Source organism: Scleropages formosus, chromosome 25 (genome assembly GCF_900964775.1).
Source record: "Scleropages formosus chromosome 25, fSclFor1.1, whole genome shotgun sequence".
Lineage (NCBI taxonomy): Eukaryota > Metazoa > Chordata > Actinopteri > Osteoglossiformes > Osteoglossidae > Scleropages > Scleropages formosus.
The window spans coordinates 13268330-13290697 of NC_041830.1; the positions used below are offsets into that span (position 1 = coordinate 13268330).

Here is a 22368-nt window from a genome sequence, read left to right on the forward strand (position 1 = left end):
CACTTTATATTTAGATGTTCGGTATGTGTCCCCAGCACCCTGTTGCTTAGTAAAGGTGAGTAGCAATCTGTTGGTTGACATCACCATCCTCACTCCAAGAGTTTATATATCTGCACTAAAAAGTGCTGCTCAATGTAAATGGAAGAAAGCCAAATTCTAAGAGAGCAGGAAGGGAAAGGAAACCATGTTGATAAATAAATCACACCATGAAGCCATCATGCTGAGAAAAAAAAGGGTAAAGGAGAGAAGAAGCCATTTGAGAAACGAGAAGAGGTCATTATAATAGGAGGAGTATACCACACTTTGAAACCACAAAATCAAGAGGAAGCCATGACATAAGGAGAACATTCTGACTGTGGCAAGAGGTCACGATGGTGAGCAGAAATCATGGAAAGACATCACTATGGTGAGCAGAAACCATGGAAAAAGGTCACTATGGTAAGCAGAAACCACAGCAAGAGGTTAAAGTGAGCAGAAACCAGGATAAGAGGAACTCATGCAGAGAGAAAACTATGGTGAAGAAGAAACCATAACAAAAACATGCCAAGAAGGTACTACATCGCACAGGGATTATGACAGCAACAAGAACCTATAGCAAGAGGATATCATGCAGAGAAGAAACCATGGTGAGAACAAATCAAAGCAAGAGAAAGCTTTGGTGAGAGGAAACTACTGCAAGAAAAAACCATCTCTGGAGGTCACCACTAGCTCAGAAGTGTTCCCTGCCACATAGCTTTTTTCCTCCACCCCACCGGCCTCCTCTTTCAGAGTCATTCCTCTCGCTTTGCCTTAAACACACTTCACAAGAGGCTACAAGGAAAGACAAGACAGTGAAGAGATGGAGCAAGAGCAGCACGTCACAGGAGGGAAGCCCATAACACAGCCATCTTTAATGAACCAGAGTGTAGCCCAGGGGCGTGAGCACATCTTCCACCACCCGTGGGACCTTTGCCAGTCCAAACCGGAAAAGTCCTCAATCTGATTAAAACATCACAGTGGTGCTGGCTCTGCCCCTGGGGGACCCATCAACACATCAGAACACAAAGCTGGCTGGTGAAGAGCTCCACCTCCAAATCCAGGGTGATGGAGTGAATGAGCACATGATCAGATAGAATCTGCAATAGTGGGTCCAGTTTCTCCCTTCTTACCCCATTCTCAGGGGTACCAGCTGAAATCTGCTGAAGCCAAGTCTCAAAACCGCCTTCTCCCAAGGCTCGTCACTTTCTCAAATCCCATTACACTTCTCACTGCATGCAGGAAGTCTTGAATCTGTAGGCCAGCTGACACTCTGTTAAAATCCTCAATTACCGCAAATTTCCGGCTCTGGCACAGGTTATTGATGATAGCGTGAGCCCTGAGCCATTTCAGCTCCACATCTGCAGCGAACACAATGGCACATGTCACCTCAGAAGACAACGCAGGCACATGAATGCCTGAGAAATGTTCTACAATAGGGGAAACTCGTAAACATGCCTGGTGTGTCTTATTCAGCTACATCAGCACACATTCTCTTAGCCAGTGCAATGATGAGTGTATAAATGCGCTTGAGCCAAATGACATTGCAGCATTTGTCAAAAATGGCTTGTTCAGCTATGTTTTCCTGAACCACCTGTGCAAACTGGGTTGTGGTAGACCACAGCGAATCCTTGCAAGCAAAGGCTCCAGACAGGGTACACCATGGAAGGGATGCCATCACAATCTCACACACACACACACACACACACACACACACACACACACACACACACACACACACACACAGAGAGAGTGAGCAATGGCAAGTTAGATTCTCCAGTCCACCCAATTGTGAAGAACAGGAAGAGGCAGGAAAACAGAAAATCCACACTGACAGAGCTGGGTGCAAGAAAAACGGAAAATCCTGTTGTGTGGTAAATGTAATAAAATACTGGTGTACTTCTTTAATCAGAAATCAAAGCACAGGGAAAATAGCTAAAGTGAAGCCTAAAGTTAATAGCCTATATCCCCCTCCAGTCACCACAAACAGCTAGAATAGGAAATATATACATTCATGAAATGTAGTTAAATTTTTAGTAGATTTATGGAACAAAGAAATTGGGGATGGACTGTGATGCATGTAGTGAGAGACCCCTCTTTCCCGGCACTGGGCCGCTCTCCCTCCGAGGCAGGTAATGCAAGCCGACACCGCGGTGGGTAATTTGGAACAGACCGGCGCCATCTGCTCCTCTTTTGTGGGTAGCGACTTCCTCCGGAGACAAGCCCTCCTCGCCGTCGTTTCTAAAATAAACAGGTTCGAGGCGCGACGCCGCTAACATGCCACTAACTAAAAGAACAGCAGGATAGGAGTAATTAAACATTGCGAAGGTCTGCAGAGGCACACAATATTACAGTAATGAAACGTGAATGCTGTGAATGAGATTCGACTTTGGCGAAATGAGGACGAGTGCTACATCAGCCGTCACACCTCCTCGACAATGGGGGTCCCACACCTTGATGCCCGAAAATTGAGTCGCAGCTATTACTCTGCAACCAGCCTTGAAGCGAACTCACCCCTGCCTTCTGGCTGCAGATCCGGGCCCGTTGGCCTAGACCTCCTACAGATCCCAAAATCCATGTTGCCTATGGTCTCTCACTTGGCGACCTGTCAGTCATCCTTTTGGCTTGAAACGTTGGGTGCTTGCAGGAGTTGGGTCTCCACTCCAATGTTAACAGCTCCCCAAATGTTACCGAAGAGCACACAGTTCGCAATGGCACGAGTGTGTTTTAACCACACTCGATCCGTTCACAGAATCATTGGCTCATAAAGGAAAGCGGAGGAGAAAAGTCGAATCTTGCCGGCTCATTGCGTACACCGTTGTCTTACTTTGGTTGGCTTCCCTGCAGGGGATGCATCCGTTGACTCATGGGATACAAATATGGGTTCAGCCTAAAGGCTATATGTCCACAGCCACAACTAAAAAGTTTCACCTTCCAAACAGAGGCCAGATTCCTTTGTACAAAGACTCACCGGAAGAAGAGAATCCAGTATCGTTCGTATCGTCCATGTCGTTCCTGTAAGACACCCCACTCCCTACTCTGGAAGCTTTGCTGTAACTTGGTCACATTGCGCTGAGGGAAACCATCACTCCAGTCATAGCTGAGGCCACAGTGCGTATTTCCCAATAAATCTCCACCGAGACATTTCCACAGGCTGTGTAAATGTACAGTACTTCACTTGACAATAAACAATAATCATGATGATAGAATGGTACGAGTCAAAAGTCTGAGTACACATGAAAGTGAGGAAACAGGGTACCATGGCCTTCCCAACTCTTCTACAGCCATTCCCAGACATGTAGGGCACTTGTGTGTCGCTTTCCTTTCACTTTTCTGTGCAGTGTGTCCCAAACAGGTGTTTCTCAGGTTGCCCACATGTTCTCAGACTTTTCACTGGTACCATGTATAAGAGAAATGCCACGTTAAAATCGTCAGTCCACCTTACAAGTGAAGAATAAATACTCAAAAAAATCTCAGCTTCCTACAGGCTATTTGTTCAGTAGGTACAGAATAAAAATAGCATTAATTAGTCACAGCAACACTGCAACAGAAATATTGAACTAATGAAGAGGAAAAACCGAAGATTCACAGCTCCAGCAGCCCCAACGTGCTAGTTTTGGAAGCGGGAGAGAGCGGCCCCACGCCTTCTTGAACCCCTGCTGTGAAGGATCCCTCTTAATGCGCTAAGCTCTCCAAACAGGCTTTGCTCTCCATAATGTTATTCATTTATGTAGCCCCTGAGTGCTGCTGTGGAATACATTCTGTCAGTGGCCAATTTGTGAGCTAAAACAGAGGAGCTGGCGCCATCATCAGCGCACAGGCGGTCAGTGGAGAGACCCCAGCTCCCGGTGAAACGCTGACAGCCGGGCAAAAAAAGCACCTGGCTTCCTCCTTCCGCCCCAACCAGTCTGCCTGAGCTTAGCTCTGAGCATCCGGTCCGTCCAAGTTGTCATCTCAGGAAGAGAGAAGGCTGAGGAACTCCTGAAAAAGAGTTTATAGCTGAGCCATATATGAAAGTGGAGAATATATCATTAAAGTTTTGTTAGCGTCACCTCAGAGGGAAGCGGCGTGGAGGAGCAGGTAATTTTGACTATAATCAAATATACCCCGCACTAAATCTATCATCAAGTCCCTGCTCTTGGAGATGAAAATGCACAGAACTGAGCTGGAATATCACCAGCAACTGCTGATTGCTTGACCCCCGCGTGTCTGCGAGAGATAAATGGACCGAAACTGAGCACGGCACCAAAAGTACCTGAAGCGACCGACAGGGGATCATCCAGGTATTTCAACCCTCATAAATACTTCACGCTGCGTAAACACAGACAAATCCTCCTTAATGGCAACATTCTCACTGCTTAACCACCCCTTGTTAATAATTCAGTAAAGCGGCAATAATCCCCAAAAGCAAAAACATCCTTAAGGCACTATCTGCACCTGTGGATCAAAAAGCTAGTTAGCAGACAAGCAGGGCAGACTAGACGTTTGAAAAAAATACTGCAATTTCAGCGACAATCACGTCACTCGGATGCAGAGATTTAATTTTCTATGTTTGGTGATAGCTGACAAAGTTCATTAGAGGTCACTTAATTCCAAGCGAATCCACTACCGCCTTGCGCCACATTCAATTACCGTCGCCACGGAAACATGAGGCGAGGGGAATTATTACTTGTAGGAATTTCAATCGGGGCTGAGAAAGAAAAAAAACATCGCCGTGATGTGGCAATTTGATATTGCGGTCGAACCTGATTTATTATTAAAATGTAAGACTAGGAGTTTCCGCCATGCAAATGCAAGATAATGGTGTGATAGCGAACTGTTGATAACACTTCAGATTGATGACTGGCACTGCTGCGATGGAAGTCAATCCAAAGAAGTGAGTCATTTAACAGAGCAAAGACACATTCACTGCACACGCGAATGTTACTGACATGTGAAAATATCTGTTGACGTGTACTAGGCGGCATGTGGTGGTGGTGCCTCACAGATCCTTGGCACTGCTTTCAGATATGGGTTCAATCCCAGCTCAGTCTGTGTAGAGTTTACATGCTTTTCCCACGTTTGTGTGGGTTTCCTCCCACCGTCCAAAGAAGTGTGTTTCAAGCTAACCCGTGACTCTTCGATTACCTGTTGTGTGTATATGAGTGTGTGATTGCCCTGTGGTGGATTGGTGTCCTTTCCAAGGTGTACCCTCTCACACTCCGTGCTTCCAGGATAGACTCTAAACCATACTGGATGGGTGGCTACTGACTAGACTGACAGGGGGATGGGTGGTAGTGTAGTTAGAGTTGCTGCCTTCGAACCCAAAGGCTGCAGGTTTGAATCTCACCTCTGGCTGCAGTACCCAACAGCAAGGTATTTACCCTAAATTACTACAGTAAAAAAAATTACCCACCTGTAAAAAATGGGTAAGTAATTGTAGGTAAATTAACATTGTAAGTTGCTTTGGAGAAAAGCATCAGCTAAATGTAATATAAATGATAATGTCTGGATGGATATATATATATATATATATATATATACACTATAAATTAAAAGAGGAAAAAGTGATATTGTAAGAGTACATTCTGATCAAGTTATGTGACATTCATTGACTTTAAATCATGCTTTGTGATGAAAAACCGATCTGCACTGCACACCACCACCGCGTTCACTTGAACACGGGTGTCACACGCAGGCATTTAAATGATTCATTATTAAAAATTTACACAAATACAATAGAATACTGCACAGTAAAGGATCAAGCTCTACAAACCTCCTTTTTGGTGCTTTTCTCGCAAGGAGGGAAACTTGACAGATGCGCGTGATGCGGAACAGGAAGGCCTTTCAACGCCAACGTGATGCAACGTCAAGGTGTTTCAAAACTGACAGCCGACCAGAGCTGCCCACAATGGACGTGCAATATGCTGCCTGAGAGGTTCAAAGCGTCTCAACATCATGAGCTTCACGGGCAGTTAATGAACGGCGGCTCAGCGGAAAAGGTTAACAAACTGGGCTGGGGAGAAGCTGCTTTCGGCTTAGTCCTGCGAAACTTAATCACATTTGTAACCTTGTCAGAAAGATTTATGTTAAACTACAGCAGTGAAAAAAAATAATGCGCGTGGCAACACTGCCAAAAACATTCAGCCCAAATCCCTCTGACGCCTTCCTGTCCCGCCCATGTATAATGCAACAGTGAGCAAGCTCCGTCACTGTAAAATCACCTGCTCTTCCCATGCCGCCCTCCTGCAGTCTTTGAAAACCCCTCTCTAACATCTCAACTGCCAGGACCGGTCAGAAAAGTGTGACCCTCGCCGACCCTTTTGCGTTTTCCGAGATTCACGTCGCTTTGGAGAAAAGCGTCTGCTAAATGAATAAACGCAAATGTAAACGTAAATGTAACTTTATTCAGCACTCTTTGTCACTCTAGAAAAGTAAAATGAATTGAGCTGAATTGACACCTTATTATCATTACTGCTGCCGTTAATATAATTATATTACTATTACTATTATTGATGTTTAGATACAAAACATTATTGATCGGAAAGAAATTGAACGAGGCTACTCGACTGCATGCACAACACGGTGACAAAAGAAACAGGAATCGCATAGGAATAAATAATGCTAAATAGACAAAGAATAGCATAAAATTACACAGTGGATGCAAATTTTTTATAAAATAAGAAGTACTGCTGTCTTAATAGCAATCCAGCAATAGGGTAGCACCACCTGGACAGTGTGATTACTAATAATATTATTATCATTATTGTTGCGTTTATGTCTTTATTTATGGAAAATGAATTAAAAATTTGATGCCACCGTGAGAAAGTCCCAACTGCACAGGGAACCTCAATCTCGATACTGCATTAAAACAAGTTCCTTCGGCTGAATTACAAATTTTATGCGCCACGTTTGGCAGGCTGGCTTTTGCGCAGGTAACGGTGAATTCGCAGATGGCAAGACGTAACATATGTTTCCAACGGCTCTGGTTTGTATTTTGACAGCCTGAGGTCAGGAGAATAAAAGGGAATGGAGGGTGAGTATGACTTGCTGCGGAGCTCATCTGAATTCACAACAGTCCCGCTTCTTTGATTTAACAGTCACTTAGAAATCAGTGCGTGTAACCAGACCTTGTTCGGCACCCGCTGGTTTAATTGGCGATTATAAGCGGTAAGCAGAGGGCACAAATCAGTGGCGTCGCTGGGCCCCGAAGTGGGCACGGGAGAACTCCTCCCTTGTTTGGCTCTCTTCTCACAAGGCAGTCCTGTCAGTGCATTCGAACCCAGATTAGCATGCCTAGAAAGGGGGGTCATGTAGCAGTGCATGATGATCACCTCTTTGCCACTGACTGGAGCTGCTCAACCTAGCACCCCCTACCTGTGTGGCCTTGCACAACAATATCCCAAGCAGGGCAAGTTGCACTCAGCAGGGAGATCAAAAAGACACCAAATATTCTTCATTTAAAAAGTTATGTGTATTATTTAATAATAGTCCATTAATTACTTAATATTGGTCTATGAGTCTAATATTAGTATGATGGTCTAACAGTCTATTCGTCAATCAATAGGATAGGGCAGTAGGTAGCATAGCGGTAAGAGTTCCAGTAAAAATTACCCAGCGGCATAAATAACCGAAGGTTGCATTTTTAGAAAAAGAGTAGTTTTAGTAGGATTAATATAAAGGTAGCGGTCAAACTATTTCACCAAATCAGTACATAGCCGCACAGACCTTACCTCTTATCAGCCAGGTCTGTTTTGTTGCCCACTAGCATGATGATGACGTCACTTCCCCTTTCTGTTCTGACGTCGTCGATCCACTTGGACGTCTGCTGGAACGAATTCACGTCTGTGGGACGCATCAATACGTCGAGCATGAATTTATGCGACGATTACAAATGTTGCAGCAACAGGACAAAAAGACTGAACCGTGAATTGAAATTTTGCGAAATGAATGTAGATTACATGGATGTCCATTCTAATGTTTTGGCACCGTCCCTCTTAAAGAGGAGTCGACGCATCACATTAGCAATGCCAACTGCAAACAGAAGGTGTGCAAAAGAGATGTATTGAACTTATGATCGGAACGAGGAGTGACTGGCATCGCCCTGCTCTGCACAATGACGGAGGGTCTCCAGGCCCACTCCCAGGAGAGGGACTCTACTCCCATCCCTCTCGCTCAGTCATGAACCTGTTAAACCACAGGTCTGCTGGCACCCGCAGGGAAACAGGACACAGGAACCTTTTTCTTCATTGTGTGGCTAAACAAATAAACAGCGACAAGATGCCTGCTGGGATCAATTTATAACACCCTCGCATGGACAGCGTAATGAAACGAGTCTGAAAATGAAAATCCGGTAACCTGCCCTAGCAGACATCCACATATACAGTGTAGCGACACCGAACGGCATCAATATTAATAAGTAGTATTTTCATAGAAAGGAGCGGTGCGCATTTAGAAGAGCTGCCGTCAAATTCCACGGGAGGAGGCGTTTTTTTTCCCCCCAATTCTCCCGATGCCGCTTCTGCAGTTTCCTAAAAGCTGCCCTGCTTTCCGTGTGATCGTAAAAGGAAGCGTGCTTTGATTGCTGCGCTCCCAGAAAGAGCGGCGCAGCTCCCGAGCCGTCTGCAGGCGGGCGGCGGTCCCGTAAACACGCCGTGACGGCCGTGCCGGGAACGGTGCGTCTCCGAGGCGGGAATCGGAGCGGACGCAAAACACAGCAGGGATCTGGCAGCGGTCTGGGCCCGCGGTCAGCTCGAGCTCGGCTAGGTTGTGTTTGCTCAGCACACTGCGCTGGAGCTGCCGTCCAAATGGCAAGCGCAGTCATTTGGACTGGACCCGGACAAGAAATGAGCAAAAACAAGGCATTTCTGTAAAAGGGGCTGAAACATCGGACTGTATCGAAATGTGCGTGTGTGCGTGTATCTGTATGAGAGTGAATGTCTTTGGTTTCACAGGCAGGTCTCTTCTGTCCGTCCACCCATCCATCTGTCTATCTGTCCATCTGTCCACACTCACTGGTGATGTCATACACCACCACGGCCACGGTGGAGTCCCGGATGTAGCTGGGGATGAGGCTGCGGAATCGCTCCTGGCCGGCCGTGTCCCAGAGCTGCAGCCTCACCTGGAAAATGGGGGCAGACTGTCAGTCCACCACATCCGCACCCAACATGTGACCACGAACACCGACTTTGGTGCGAGGAGCAGTCGAGTAGTTTAAACTGTCCCTTAAAATATCTGCTTCGTCCGTCCTTCCCAAACTCAACAGGAATCCAAGGCTGATCGTGAAATTGCAATATGTAAAATCTGCTTTAAGAGTACTGCTTTTTACTACTACTAAGGTAAAAATCAGATCAAGTCTAGGGAGAACAACGACATCCATTTAATTGAACAAATCTTTCTTAGAATAAAACAGCAGGCTTGGTCTGTTTAACAAGGAAATGGTTTATTAATTTAATACCGACTTTACCAAATAAAGCTTAGAAATACTCTGCACCATAGACCGAAGGTCCCCGAGACGTTTATCTACGATGACAGAGACGACAGCAGGACATTAAAAAGCAAAAGCAATTTGTTTCAGGAAGATAAACATCAAAACCACTTACCGTTCGGTCTTCTAAGTACATGGTTTTCGATAGGAAGTCAATTCCAATTGTTGCCTGCGATAATCAAGAAAAGCAAAAGAATTGTCAGTGACACTATAAAATATCCGTTTGCGCTCATTAGAGTGAGCATTTTCCGTTAATTAATTGGAAACAGGCTATGGAAATGGAAAGGAGTCGTTGAATATTCATAACTAAACAGGCCATTATACATCTGTTGACACTGTAATTAGGCTTCTAGGCTCACTGCGAATGTATAAAATTTCCCCTTACCATGTGGTGGCGATGGTGGTAAAATCCACTTCATACCATACTGAGACTGCACAGAACCGACTTTGACATCCCCACCCCTAGTTTGATAACATTCGTTTTCATTTTCATTATGACCGAAGGGTGTCCACAGTGCTCCACCTGGCAAAGTTTAGATAGCGCCCCCTGATGTCCATGTTGTTATAGCTGTAGCCCCACCCACTAGGAGCAAATCCACCAATGAGAAAGCGGAACCTCTGCTCATCATGAGTGTTGTATCATCAATGGCAACCTGGGATAGCCAATAGTTGGTATGACCTCTTTCCAAATTAAAACTGCTATTTAACGAAAACCTTGCACCTCATCATCCTGTGGGGCGGCTGAAATTATGCCCTTGCTTTGATAGTCGTCTTAGTGGAGATCCGCTAATCGCCGAAGCGTATCGGGGGCTGCAGCCAGAACAGCAAACCCAGAAAGTTAGAGCCTCGATCTAACTTCGGAAAGCCTTTGCAGACTTCTGAGAGATTTCACATCGTGGAAGTTCAGCAGGGGGGCTTCCAGGAGGCTTAGGCGTACCCCTTAAGAGCCGGCTGCCGAGAGCAGGCACATCCGCCGCAGCCGGCCCTCCGCCCTCGGCCAGAAAAGCCCAGCTTTCAGCTGGAATGGCAGAGAGAGAGAGAGCCGAGGCATGAGGAAGGGGTGGGATCCCAGCGCCGGGTAACAAAGTGGGGCAAGTCACACTCGTCAACCCTGACTGCGAGCGGCTTTTGTGGGTAATCTTGTCAGGGAAGATAAGGCCCGCGAGCCGGCAAACACAATTACTGATAATACAGCAACATGGAGCGGGACTGAGCCGGGGTCCTGCCGTGATCGGCCACTTAGCATGCAGCTGGATCGAAAGGTGGAAGACCGCAAAGCAGACGCTAAGACGCAGCATCAGTAAGCACTTAACACCAGCTTTGACCAGGCCACCCTCATGTTTACATGTATACGCAGATATCCGAGCTGTCACAAAAACTGTCACGGCACACCGGTAATGTCAGGTTGCTCATATCTTTTTGACTGAGCACAGTGGCAACAAAATGAATTTTATCAGCTTGTAATGACAGATTAGTCACCCAGGTCTGCTTCTGGGTGTGTGAGCGTGATGCCGCAGTGCCTGCATGGCCGCGAGTGTGTTCCTGCATCACGTGGTCATCCACATGGCAGCTCTGTTGTCTTTATGCCACCACTAACTGCTCTGTTTTTCCCTAAAAGGCAATCCTGAAGGAAGAGCCAAAAAGGTTTTCAGAGAAGTTATGAAAAAAATCAGTTCCCTTCATGTTGATGAAGGAAATGCGGGACTGAAAGAGGAAGAAATTATCTTAGTAAATGCATTTGTCTAGTTTATTAAAAGATTGAGAAAATTATACTAGTCCTGCGTAGACCAGCCCCCAACCAGCACAGCTAATCCCACCTCACAGCCCATGACACTAAAGCCACACCCACCACAAAGCCACACCCACTGCAAAGCCACACCCACTTTACAGCCCAGTGTCTTGTCTTGCCCTGTTGCCACAGTTCTTAGGCATCAGCTGGCAAGCCTCTGGTAGTTACACAATAGCTGTAAATCCCAGTTGTTTCCTTGCCTTGCCTCCTTGTCTCCACGTCCCAGCCACCCTCCCCCACCTCTGTGAAGATAATAAAAGCCATCTACTCCCGAGCTGCTATGTACAATAAATATATTGGTTTCCACCTTCAAGGAAGACCTGAAATGTGCAGAGGTGACTTACTCTGCACAATAACCAGCCTCTACCAGCTCCTGTCAGCCCGAGCTCTAAATTCGAGCTCGTAAGGTATCTCTACGAGTTCCCTCTCAATTTCCCAGCTCACTCCCCATCGGCAGTGCAAGATTGTCTCCCCAGGCACAGACTCTCTGAGACCCAGCCTTCTTCTAAAACTCACATATTGCAAGTAAATCCTTAGCATCTATGGTCCTGGCATATTCTCCCCCCTCCATGTTACCCATAAATTCCAAGCTTCCCTGGGCCATGGGCTACCCCCACCCCCTCCTCTTACCCATGATGCCTCTGAGCCCAAGCCCAGCAGGGAGCCCACCACCAGCTCCACGCAGTGCAGAAAATCGGCATCTCTAATCACGCGCCGGTTTCTCTGCCGATGCCAGCTGCCGCTCCGGGCGCCCCGCGGTGCGCGGGCATATGACAGTGCTGCCTGCTGCCCCACACCACCTCACAAGGATCCCTCTCAAACCGAGACCCCTAGTCTTACCTGGAGACCAAAGGGGGTAAAATTCCAACCCAAAGACACATCAACACATTCGAAGGGAAGTGAGAGCATCTCCTTCCCATCATTCAAATCCTATATTCAGATGGAAGAACTCCGCTGGCAAACTGCATTTTTACAATATTGCAGCAACATAGGAGGAATAATATGACCCATAAGCAACACTTTGGCAACACTGTGTGCACTTTTTGGCATAGAAGCTATGTTTTTCAGCAATACACAGTGAATCTTCTGTTCTCTGGTCCAATTTCAAGGTGGAGGCCAATGTCATCACTCTATAGAATAGTTCACGCTTTAAAAAGCGTGAAGAAGCCCCTTTTGGCTGAGGAGAACTGGCTGCCCTCTATTCCCTCTCTTCCCGCACTCTTCCACACCATTTAATCAAGGGTACAAAAGGATCTCCAAATTTTTCCTTTTTCGCTTTTTTTTTTTTTTTTGCACCGTGGTAGAATTGGGCTTTTCGGAGAGCACTGCGTTAAATATAGAATCTCACACAGAGGACAGCTCACGTGCATATCAAAAACTCAGGAATTATTCATAACCCTTTTTAATTTTTAATGCCCGTACTTCAGTGTTAAAATACAGGCCACTGCCGCACGACATCTTCCCGTGGTTCTAAGCGGCCCTGTCTCCATGTGATATATAAATGCAGCCGGAGAGCGAGTAATTAACTGCCCCAGACGAAGGAAAGAAAAAGGACAGACGAAGACAGTTTCGACTGGGAAAAATAAATGGAGAGTAACAAAGGTTTTAATTTAAGAAATGGCTCGCTGCAATCGGCGGTGCTAAGGCTGTGATTTACAGTCATGGAAAAACACCTCAAGACCACAACGTGCAGATTTACTGTGAGGACGTGCCAAAAAGACCTGGGTTAAACTTGCTTCCAGAAAAGGCTGCCCTCCCTCACACATCCCCACCAAGCACACGTTGTCTAAGATGATCTTTTATGGTGTTGTGTCCACAGATAAGGTAAGATGAACACTAAAGCATGAAAGGGAGTATAATTATTATTTTTGCTTATCTGATGATTTTATTCAAAGCCACTGACAACTGAAGCAATCTGTAACAACTGAATATATTTCTCCAGGAATTCAGGTTAAGAACCAACATCCTTCAGGTTACAAGCCTGTGTCTTAAGCCACTACAGAGTCCTGAATAGTCTCCTTCTGGGTCACCCTGAGGCTGATGCAGCCTCTGGATAATCCACCAGCACAGAACATGTATGCAATGATTTCTAAACCAATGCAAAGTCGTAATGTCACGATGCAGAAGGAGAAGAATCTTCCCTCACCACCGAGGTCCTCATCGTTTTGTGGTTACCTGCAAACACCTGCTGAAAAGACATAACGCATCCTGCACTGGCCTGCCTTGGACCAGCTCACCTGTCTACTGAATCACAGAAACAGGCAAGTGGTCTCTCCCTGGTCGATGTCACCTGACACTGGTCTCCTTGGCTACCTTTCGACTGACGCACAATAATCAATTAAACCATTACGCTTAACCGGTTAACATCATCGTGTATTTACTCCATTATGTGCATTTTTAAGAATATTAAAAACATTTCTTTATGCAGAATATTATTGAAGACAGTGCCTGTTAGCAAGTTGTCCTTCCAGCTTTTACGGTGAAAACTAAATTGCGCTTCTTCTGCTTCTTGCAAAGCAGAGGAGCATCAAAAAAAAAAAAAAAATCAATAAAATATAAAGCATCAAACATTAAAAGGTACATTCCGCTTGAGAGGAGCCGAATCTACTTGAGTTAGTCTCCAGGAAGAGCTTCTACAGATAAAACCGCAGTAAGGAATTATGAAACAAGACGTATAATTCCACGGCCACAGGTTCTGTGAATGCTAATACATCATCGGTATATCAGTTTTCCCTCAAGGCGACTAATACCACACCAAGCAAGCATAGTGATACTGCACCATCTAACTCAACTAATTTTTTGTGCCATACAGAAAATATGGGAAATAAGACAGCAGGATAATTGTGGGTCTGAAGGAACACGGCTTCTCTGTTGGATGAGGGAACCTAGAAGATGGATGTCCTGCCTTGGGTGTGCATGAAAGTAAAGGTTTCCATGAAGGAGTTGTAGTGATCTTTAACTTGCCAATTTTAGGTCTGCATGCCATGTCACAGCCAGCCAGAACTGGCCCACAGAAGCAGGATAAGATGTAAATTGATGCATCTGCTCAAGATATTTTTCCAGAAAGCAGATCTACTTGTTATCAAGGCTTAGAGCAGCAGATGCACATGTGAAAAGCTCTGCAATCAAGTGGCTGTAGAAAAGAACTGATATCAGCCAGATTCCTGACACAACTGTGACCTTTCTGGGGTACACTGATGACCTCTTTCTCATCAGTATGTGTTTTCTGGGCAATCACTATTATCACCAGCTACCTCCCAATAAGACAAAGAACATGAGAATACACTGACTGTACAGCACATGTGAACATCAGTCACACGTTTCCAGGCTTGAGAGAGTGCTGTAATGGTTTATATCCTACGATATGCAAGACCCTTAAACTTAATCTGAAATTGTAAACGGCTGGATCTATGCAAATCACTTTAGAGAAAAATAATCTGGTAGCAAATACACAATCCATTGTAATCTCTAAATAAAGACTTCAGAGGACCCATTTCTTGTAAACAGGAAAATTTTAAATAAACATTCTGATGAGATCCATCCACAGCAGTGCACAGACATGGATGTCATCATACATTGACTCTTGGCCCAATGAAACGGCCTACAATGCACCCAGAGGACAAAACCACATTGGGACTCGAGACCCACCCATCTGTGATCAGCGGGTGGGACCCTTTTGGCTCCTTGTTCCACAATTTCTCTCTATCCAAGACTTGCAGGACCAACAGCCTCTGAACCTCTCACTCATTATCCCACCACTGCCACCATTAGCAACCTGCAGCCCTGCCAGCAGAAACATTCCTACTTCTTGTGCCTTTCTTCTGAACCACACAAAACCTCACACATTCAGACATTCCACGGGCTGAGGCCAGACGACAACTCGACACGGCCGATAGCTCCTAGTAATCAGTCAGACAATTACCCGTAGAATCATGGTGTATGGAGATAAGAGAGCGGCAGAGCTCTTGGTTAATTTACCCTAAAAATGTTCTCCCATAAGCATAAAGCCTAGTGCAGGAACTATTCTACTGTCAAAGGGAAAATTTGAACAAAACCAAATAAGGGGGAAAAAAGACAAAAAGTGACAGCTACTACTACCTCCTTAGATCATTTCCAGGTTATTCAAAAAATAAGTCATATGTCTGCTCTTGTTCTTTTTTATTAATTACTTGACAGTCTCAAAAATAGAACTAGAACCACTAAAATTAGCTAACAGAGAACTGAGTGGCATGATGTGGGGGGCCTGTTAATACAGTCAAGTGTTTCTCCAGCCGTCTCCCCAGAAAACCTATACATAAAGAGAAGCTGTCACATTTTGTGTTTTCAATGGAAGATAATGCAGTTGCAAAGAAAGCCTTAGTGAGCTGTCTGGTAAAGCAGAGAGCACCCCCTAGTTCATCTGTAGCCCCGAAGGAGAGGTGACCCATTCTCAAACACCCTCGGTCATCCTATCCATCTGAATGGGCAGAGAGTCAACATGTCCATACCAGCCCCAAAAAAGAAAATAGGACCTGTGTCCTCATTCTGGTTTTAATCAGGCCCCCAGGGTGCTGGGGGGTCAACAAGGAGAGGATATCTGGATAGTTCAGCCAAAGGAAAGCACTGAGAAAGAGTGCTGGGCTCTTGAAAGCCCATGGGCTTTGACTTATCTGTAAAAGTGAAGCCCATAACTGGCGACAGAAAAATTCGATAAGTCCTCCGTTATCTTCTTAAAACAAAAAGCCCCAGTGAAGATGAGGGCCACGCAACACCTTCACCCTCAACCTCAAGGTGCACAGCATTCAAAGCAATGGATTGCTTTCCCACCAAATCATTTCCCCGCTTTCACTTCTGCAAGCTCTTATTAAAGTATTTTGTGACGGGGTGCCGAGTAGAAACATTTGTAAATATGCAAATTCCATTTGTCTGATGTTGTGCGTGAGGTTGGCCTGATGGGGGAAGGGAAATGTGGAGGAGGGGAGGGTGGTGAGGATGAAGAGACAAGATGGTGAGAAACAAGCCTTGGGAGTGAAGAAGGTGGCAAGGGCAGCTCTTGATTGCTTTACTAGACATATCAGAATTTTTAGATATTAAGTCACCTTATCGGGAAAACATATAAAGTCTCAGTAATATAATGGGGCAGCACATATATGATATGATCCACAGGATACCTATTCTTCACATCAAATTGTATAATTGGTATTACTGTTACCACCTCTTAAGCACAGAAGCTAAATCAATCCAAGCCTACAGGGTGAGGTAGCAGAGAGATTAGATTTTAAACACATTGTTAAAGAGAAATATTTCTGTACCATTTCCACGGCATCTGCTCATTTCCATTTCCTATGAAAGTCAAAGTGTGGTGTTGTTAGATCATTACATCTGAGTACATAGTAAATACATCTCCTACTTAGAGACTCTTCATTGATTGCCAACATCTGCAAGTTTGAGCACTTGCATAGAATAAATCTACAAGATATATGGAGATTGGGATTACTTAAAGTATAGTCTATGTAGGATCTCCTGCAACACAAATAATCACATGCTGCAAAATAATTCAACTGAGAGCTATGTGCTATAGCACAGGATTTACATGCAGTCAAGCCTGCCATGAACTTTAACATGAGGATGAAAAGCCACGTTCATGAAATATGTATCAGAGCACAAATTAAAAATCCAAAATACTTTTCCCGTCCTCTTTTTAATTCAGCCCTTCATCTGTCTTCTGTCCCCCAACAAAACATTGATGTTCATACCTGTCTCTAGAGTTGGAGGTAAGCGATCTACTTTTTATAATGCTCCCTTGGGAGATGGTGGGGATCAGGAAGTGTGTGGTGGGATGGACCAATATTTCAATTAAGAAAATAGAATCTCTGCAGGTTTGGATCCGGATTATGTCTCTGGGTGGTTTTACAGCTTCCGTTCCCTTTGGCTTCCATTCCATCCCATCCTACAGGCTGTACAAAAAGCGATGGAAATCTTACCTGATACGTGTTGTCAAAGCTGTCATACATGAACCTGGTGATGAGAGACGTCTTCCCCACTGAAAGAGGACAGAGAAAAACAGTTAAAACCCCCAAATTAGCAATTCACTCATAGGAAATTCCAATGCTGCATGAAATTTCCCCACAATTATCTTCAATTTAGGTATATCTGGCTACAATGTGCTTACGGCAGGTGTTGGGTGGAGATGAGTATTGCCTAGAGAAATGGAGAACATTAATATTTGATGACTGTCTAACGTCCTTTAGATTAAGGTAATTGTCATGGCAATAGAGGTAAAACTGCACAAGCCTAGATGCCATATCATAATCCCTTTTCAAATTAAACTATTCATTGGAGCAATATAAAAATGAAGCTGCACCTGAGGAAGAGAACAGCTCATCAGATGTAGCCTTCACATGTCCCTCAAATACAAACTATTGCTTCATATTTAATTTACTTACAAAATCCTCTTTTAGTAATTCTAATTATGTTCTTTCGCTCACACACATACACACACACACACACACACACACACACACACACACACACTTTTCAAGGACTTTAGATTTGAGTGCACAATCAACAGTCAAGACCTACTGCAGATCTGAAGGTTCCTATTCAGTTGCCACTCCCTCTGCGGTACCTATTGATCAAATAAAAATTTTCCCACAAAAAGGTAAAACAGCGTAAAGTTGATTATGTAACATTTTAATTTCCTCTTGACAAAGCCATCAGCTAAATAAAGTTAACTGAAGTAGTGATAATAATTATCATCTTTAGAATAACTGCTGTTGTCCTATAACCACAAAGTCCAACCCTGTTACTAGAACTCTGCCTACAAAATTACTAGGTTGTAGCTCGAAACAGGAGTTAATCGGACAGCTCCAGACAGCACACTTTCGCAAATTGCACACACAAGGGCAGGGTCTTTGAGAACACAATGACTTAATCGGTGGAGGTCCTGTACTGATTACTCTGTGTGTGTGTGTGTGTGTGTGTGTTAACCAGCAAAGTAGTGTTTAAAAGTGATGTGGGTGGCATGGTGGCACAGCGAGTAGTGCTGCTGTGTCACAGAGCCTCGGTGTTGTGAGAGGATGTGGGTTTGATCCCCACTCAGTCTAAGTGGAGTTTGCATGTTCTCCCTGTGTCTGTGTGGGTATCTTCCAGGTGCTCTGGTTTCCTCCCACAGTCCAAAGACATGCTGTTCAGGTTCACCCATAGTGTGTGAGTGATAGAGAGAGTGTGTTCCACTGATGTATGGATGAGTGACCCAGTGTAAATAGTGTATCCAGCAGTGTAAGTCACCACGGTGAATAAGATGTGTGGGCTGGTAACACTACATAGAGTTCACTGGAAGTGGCTTTGGTGAAAAGCATCTGCTAAATAATTAAATGTAATTGTACTGCAAAACTGCCACTCAGTGAACTTTAGTGTAAATGATTATTTCCCCACAGAGGAGGGGTCTTCTCATTCATGATGGATTTGAAGTGCTTGGGCTCACGAGGCTCCTTCAGAGCTTTTCAATAGACGGGGTGGATGTGAGGGTGCTGTTCTACTTCTGCCTCCTCCTCCCTTCTAATTTGATTGCGTTGGCCTCAGTCTTCGCCATCAGCCCTCCATGCACAGCACATCTGTTTGAGATGCCAGCACGGTTGGGTCAAGTGACCGACGAGGCCCAGTTCAGTGCTTTGTGAGCCAAAAAAAAAAAAAGCCATTTCTCTCATTTGCATTTCAGGGGAAAGAGTCTGGGTTGAAGCGCCAGCCAAGCATCAGGCAAATATCCATTCCTGACGTACCGAATGTACAGCTGACCATACAGCTTCTTGGCTTTCAATTTCATAGACAGACGCCAAAGAACTGAAAATAAATTTCCCCCTCCAGCAGGGTGCTCAACAGAAGCCCAGGAGGCCGTTATTGACGCTTTTCAAAGATGCGTTCCTCATAAAAATTACTCCATCCATGGCTTCCACAGCAAGCCAACCTGGGTCAACTTGGGTCAGCCAGATCCATTTCCACAAGGCCCATTTCCTTTGAGCAATGGCCAGCAAATAGCACATCTGCTGAACACATCACAGGCTGCCACTGAGAGAGGAGGTCCGTCACTTATGCGTGAGGGATGATGGCTGAACGCAGTGCAGTGATGAATAGTACAGGGTGGCGCATCGATTCCTGGTCAGCAGGAGCAAGAACATCAAGTATCTGCATTTGGTTCAGAGCTAGGCCTTTATCTGATATTTTTCTATATTATATATAACATTTTTCTATGTATTTTTTATATATAGCTCGTAGAGTTATTTCCCTGCCACGAAAGGACATCTTCAAAGTCCTAAGCCTCGGTGTAGTTTGCACTTTTGAAGTGGGAACGCATTTCCATACTGCTGATCAAGGCTTAAACAGTTCAGCGGACGGGTCCCGGGTGCGCGCCGTAATAAAAAACACAACAGCACAGTCACTGTTTCCAAGTTATCTTCTCACGGGGTGAAAATGAAAGCACTAGATCAGCATGCCAAGCGAACAAAAAACAGCTATTTGTGTTTACGGCTTAAACTATGGCGCACACGTGTGTGTTTTGACAAGCATGGACACGCAAGGGGAGGAATTTAAGAAAAACTGTTATTTAATGCCCCCCGTGGCTTTTTTCTCTCAAAATTTCACCGAACATTAAGTGCCCGAGTACGGCTGTCGCATTCGCTCCCAGTCTGAGGCCGTTTGGTCCCGAGGAAACACGAGGGAGCCGCGGCGCGCAGACGCACGAGGAAGGAGGAGGGCCGGCGATTCATTAGCGGTGCTCCTGCGAGGTCCCGCAGAGGATGCTTGCACTTAGCAGAGCTTTCTGTGTAAATGCGAGTACGTGAGGATGCTGTCCTCCCAGACAGCGGAACCATAATTAAAAATTAAAGTAAAACAAACCAAAAAGAGGCCAGTGATGGTAAATGCATTGTTCAGCGGTGGAATGACTGGACTGCAGTGGATCTTTCAACGATGCCGTCTTTAGATTTGTAGCACCTGTACCTGGATAAGCCTTGCTTTAATGTCCTCCAGTTATTATGAGCAGCAGCGCTACAGGGGCGGAGTGTGATTTTCCAGCATTCCCTGTCTATTGAGCTCCATTAAGGGTGAGACTTCAGTTATTTCCACTCAGCCCAATCCATAATGCAAATGCATTTAGAACTGCTGCCAACAAGTCAAGAGGACCAGGCAACTGAAATAATGGGAAAATTTCACGGGTATCAGACAGAAAATATGTGATATAAGATGGATGCCAGTATCTGCATATATAACGATACTTCCCGTAAGCAGGCACGTACTCATACATGCTACTACATCTGCACGGCATCAACCCTGGGGCCATGTTTGTTAGAACAGCTGAAGGAAATAAACGTAACAGAAGCAAAGTGTCACGATGCTAAAGGAAGCTCCATTATCAACCCACACGCCTACGTCTCTCCAGCCGTCTTAGAAGAGAAACCCCGATTCAGACGGCTGCTAGATGTTTGAGGGAACACAGCGCTGCCACCAATATCATCAGCGCCAAAATCTCTTATTCCAGATACGTTACCAGCTTGCAGAGTAATGCTCTTCATTGGATATAATCTCTTAGAATAAACAGTCAGAAAAAGGGCAACGGTTCTATTAATAACTGGCGTGTGTGCATAGAGCACTTATTAAACAATGTAATTATCATGGTTTCTACCCTCATTACTCATCCATATCCGCGAGGCAGGATTTCGTTTGCAGTCTTAATTGCTAAATATGCTGATTACCATCAGCTTCGTTATCTTCGTCTCAGCACATTTGACTCTGCAAGGGCCTTGTTTTCCACGCTAATCAAAATAGTCTAAAAGTGCTTTGAATGACTCTGCTCTAAATTATTGCCACATTACTGAAAAGTCAGGCTTCATGGAATCACGTGGATTAAATCTCTATAAAACCCAGCAACACTTCTGCTCCATCGTAAAGTGAGACAAAAGCCTTGATGAAAGGCAGATCTTGGGATCTTGGTGTCATCGGCAATGATGAATGTACACGTGTCATTAATGGATATTTTATTCAGCATTTTTTTCCTCCACAGTAATTGGATCACTTCTTTGTTGCAAGGTAATGGGCTTTATAACAGCTCTGATAGAATCTTGGGATCCAGAGACTACAAAAGGGACTGGAAGAACACACAATTAGCTGAAACATTTACCTTGTTATCTATGACCAAGAAAAATTGTGCTATTAAAGGCAATAATGCTTTAAAGCAAAGTCCAGTGGTATCACAAGTGGGTTAAAATGCGTAAAATTCCTAAAAAGCATCAGTCGCATGTTGATGGCAAAAATAGCGGTTTGAAAAATCTCTGTTCTTTACTACACCTCATGTATAATAATCCGCAGTACAGAGAGGTGACAACAGTGATGTAAGCAGGCAATTAAGAAAAAAAGGAGGGAAGATCTCGAACATACGTAACCATGGCAACAGCCATACAGGGCTCACAAGCAACGAATGTTGTTTTTGATACTCTGTTTTCCCTACCTATATCACCTACTTTCACGAGGGCCTTACAAGATGAAAGACGTAATAAGACTAGGAAAATTAAAACGCCACGAGGCAAGTAGCCAAGGTCAGTTAAGTAAGCTAGCAAAAAAGAGATAAAATTAGGAGTGAAACTCAAATGGAAGGGATGTTCTCAGTCACCAGTGGTCAACATCCATATTCTGCACCTCTGTAGAGTCACCACATGTAAAATCATTCAGTGTGAAGGTACAGCAGAAGCATCCACTCCAAGATGATACAATTACATGCATACTGCATGGATTGCAGGGCATCAAACATGGGGAATTTGGAGCTTCTCGGCAATGTTATACAGCCATCATTATCAAAGCTGTGCTCCAAACAGCACCTCATTTCCTGTGGGCTATTGCCACTCCCCGACAGTACAGAGCGATCGGGTCTGTTCCCTGTCAACAAAGCGGCTGTGCTGTCGGCAGGAAGCTCTCCACATGCATCAGGAGCCATGCCGCACTCTCAAGACGTGACGGCGTGGACCGAGCGGGACATTACGCCGCCACTTCTCACAGCATGCAATGAGGCAGTCATTACATCACCATCCAATTACACGGCGGGGACGCTCTGTCCAGTGCTTCCCCCTCG

At 44.9% G+C, this 22368-nt stretch overlaps 1 protein-coding gene across 1 annotated transcript in view; it reads right to left on the reverse strand.

Moving 5' to 3' along the window:
• The window catches only part of LOC108921607 (ras-related protein Rab-6B-like), a 49935-nt gene that overhangs the window by 6869 nt on the left and 20698 nt on the right, over positions 1-22368 (reverse strand). Inside the window, exons 2-5 of the mRNA XM_018731132.2 lie at positions 17234-17292; positions 9597-9650; positions 9010-9115; positions 7728-7839 (exon numbers count right to left, since the gene is read on the reverse strand). Of these exons, the coding sequence (XP_018586648.1) occupies positions 7728-7839; positions 9010-9115; positions 9597-9650; positions 17234-17292 (331 nt within the window). The remainder of the gene's footprint in view (positions 1-7727; positions 7840-9009; positions 9116-9596; positions 9651-17233; positions 17293-22368) is intronic.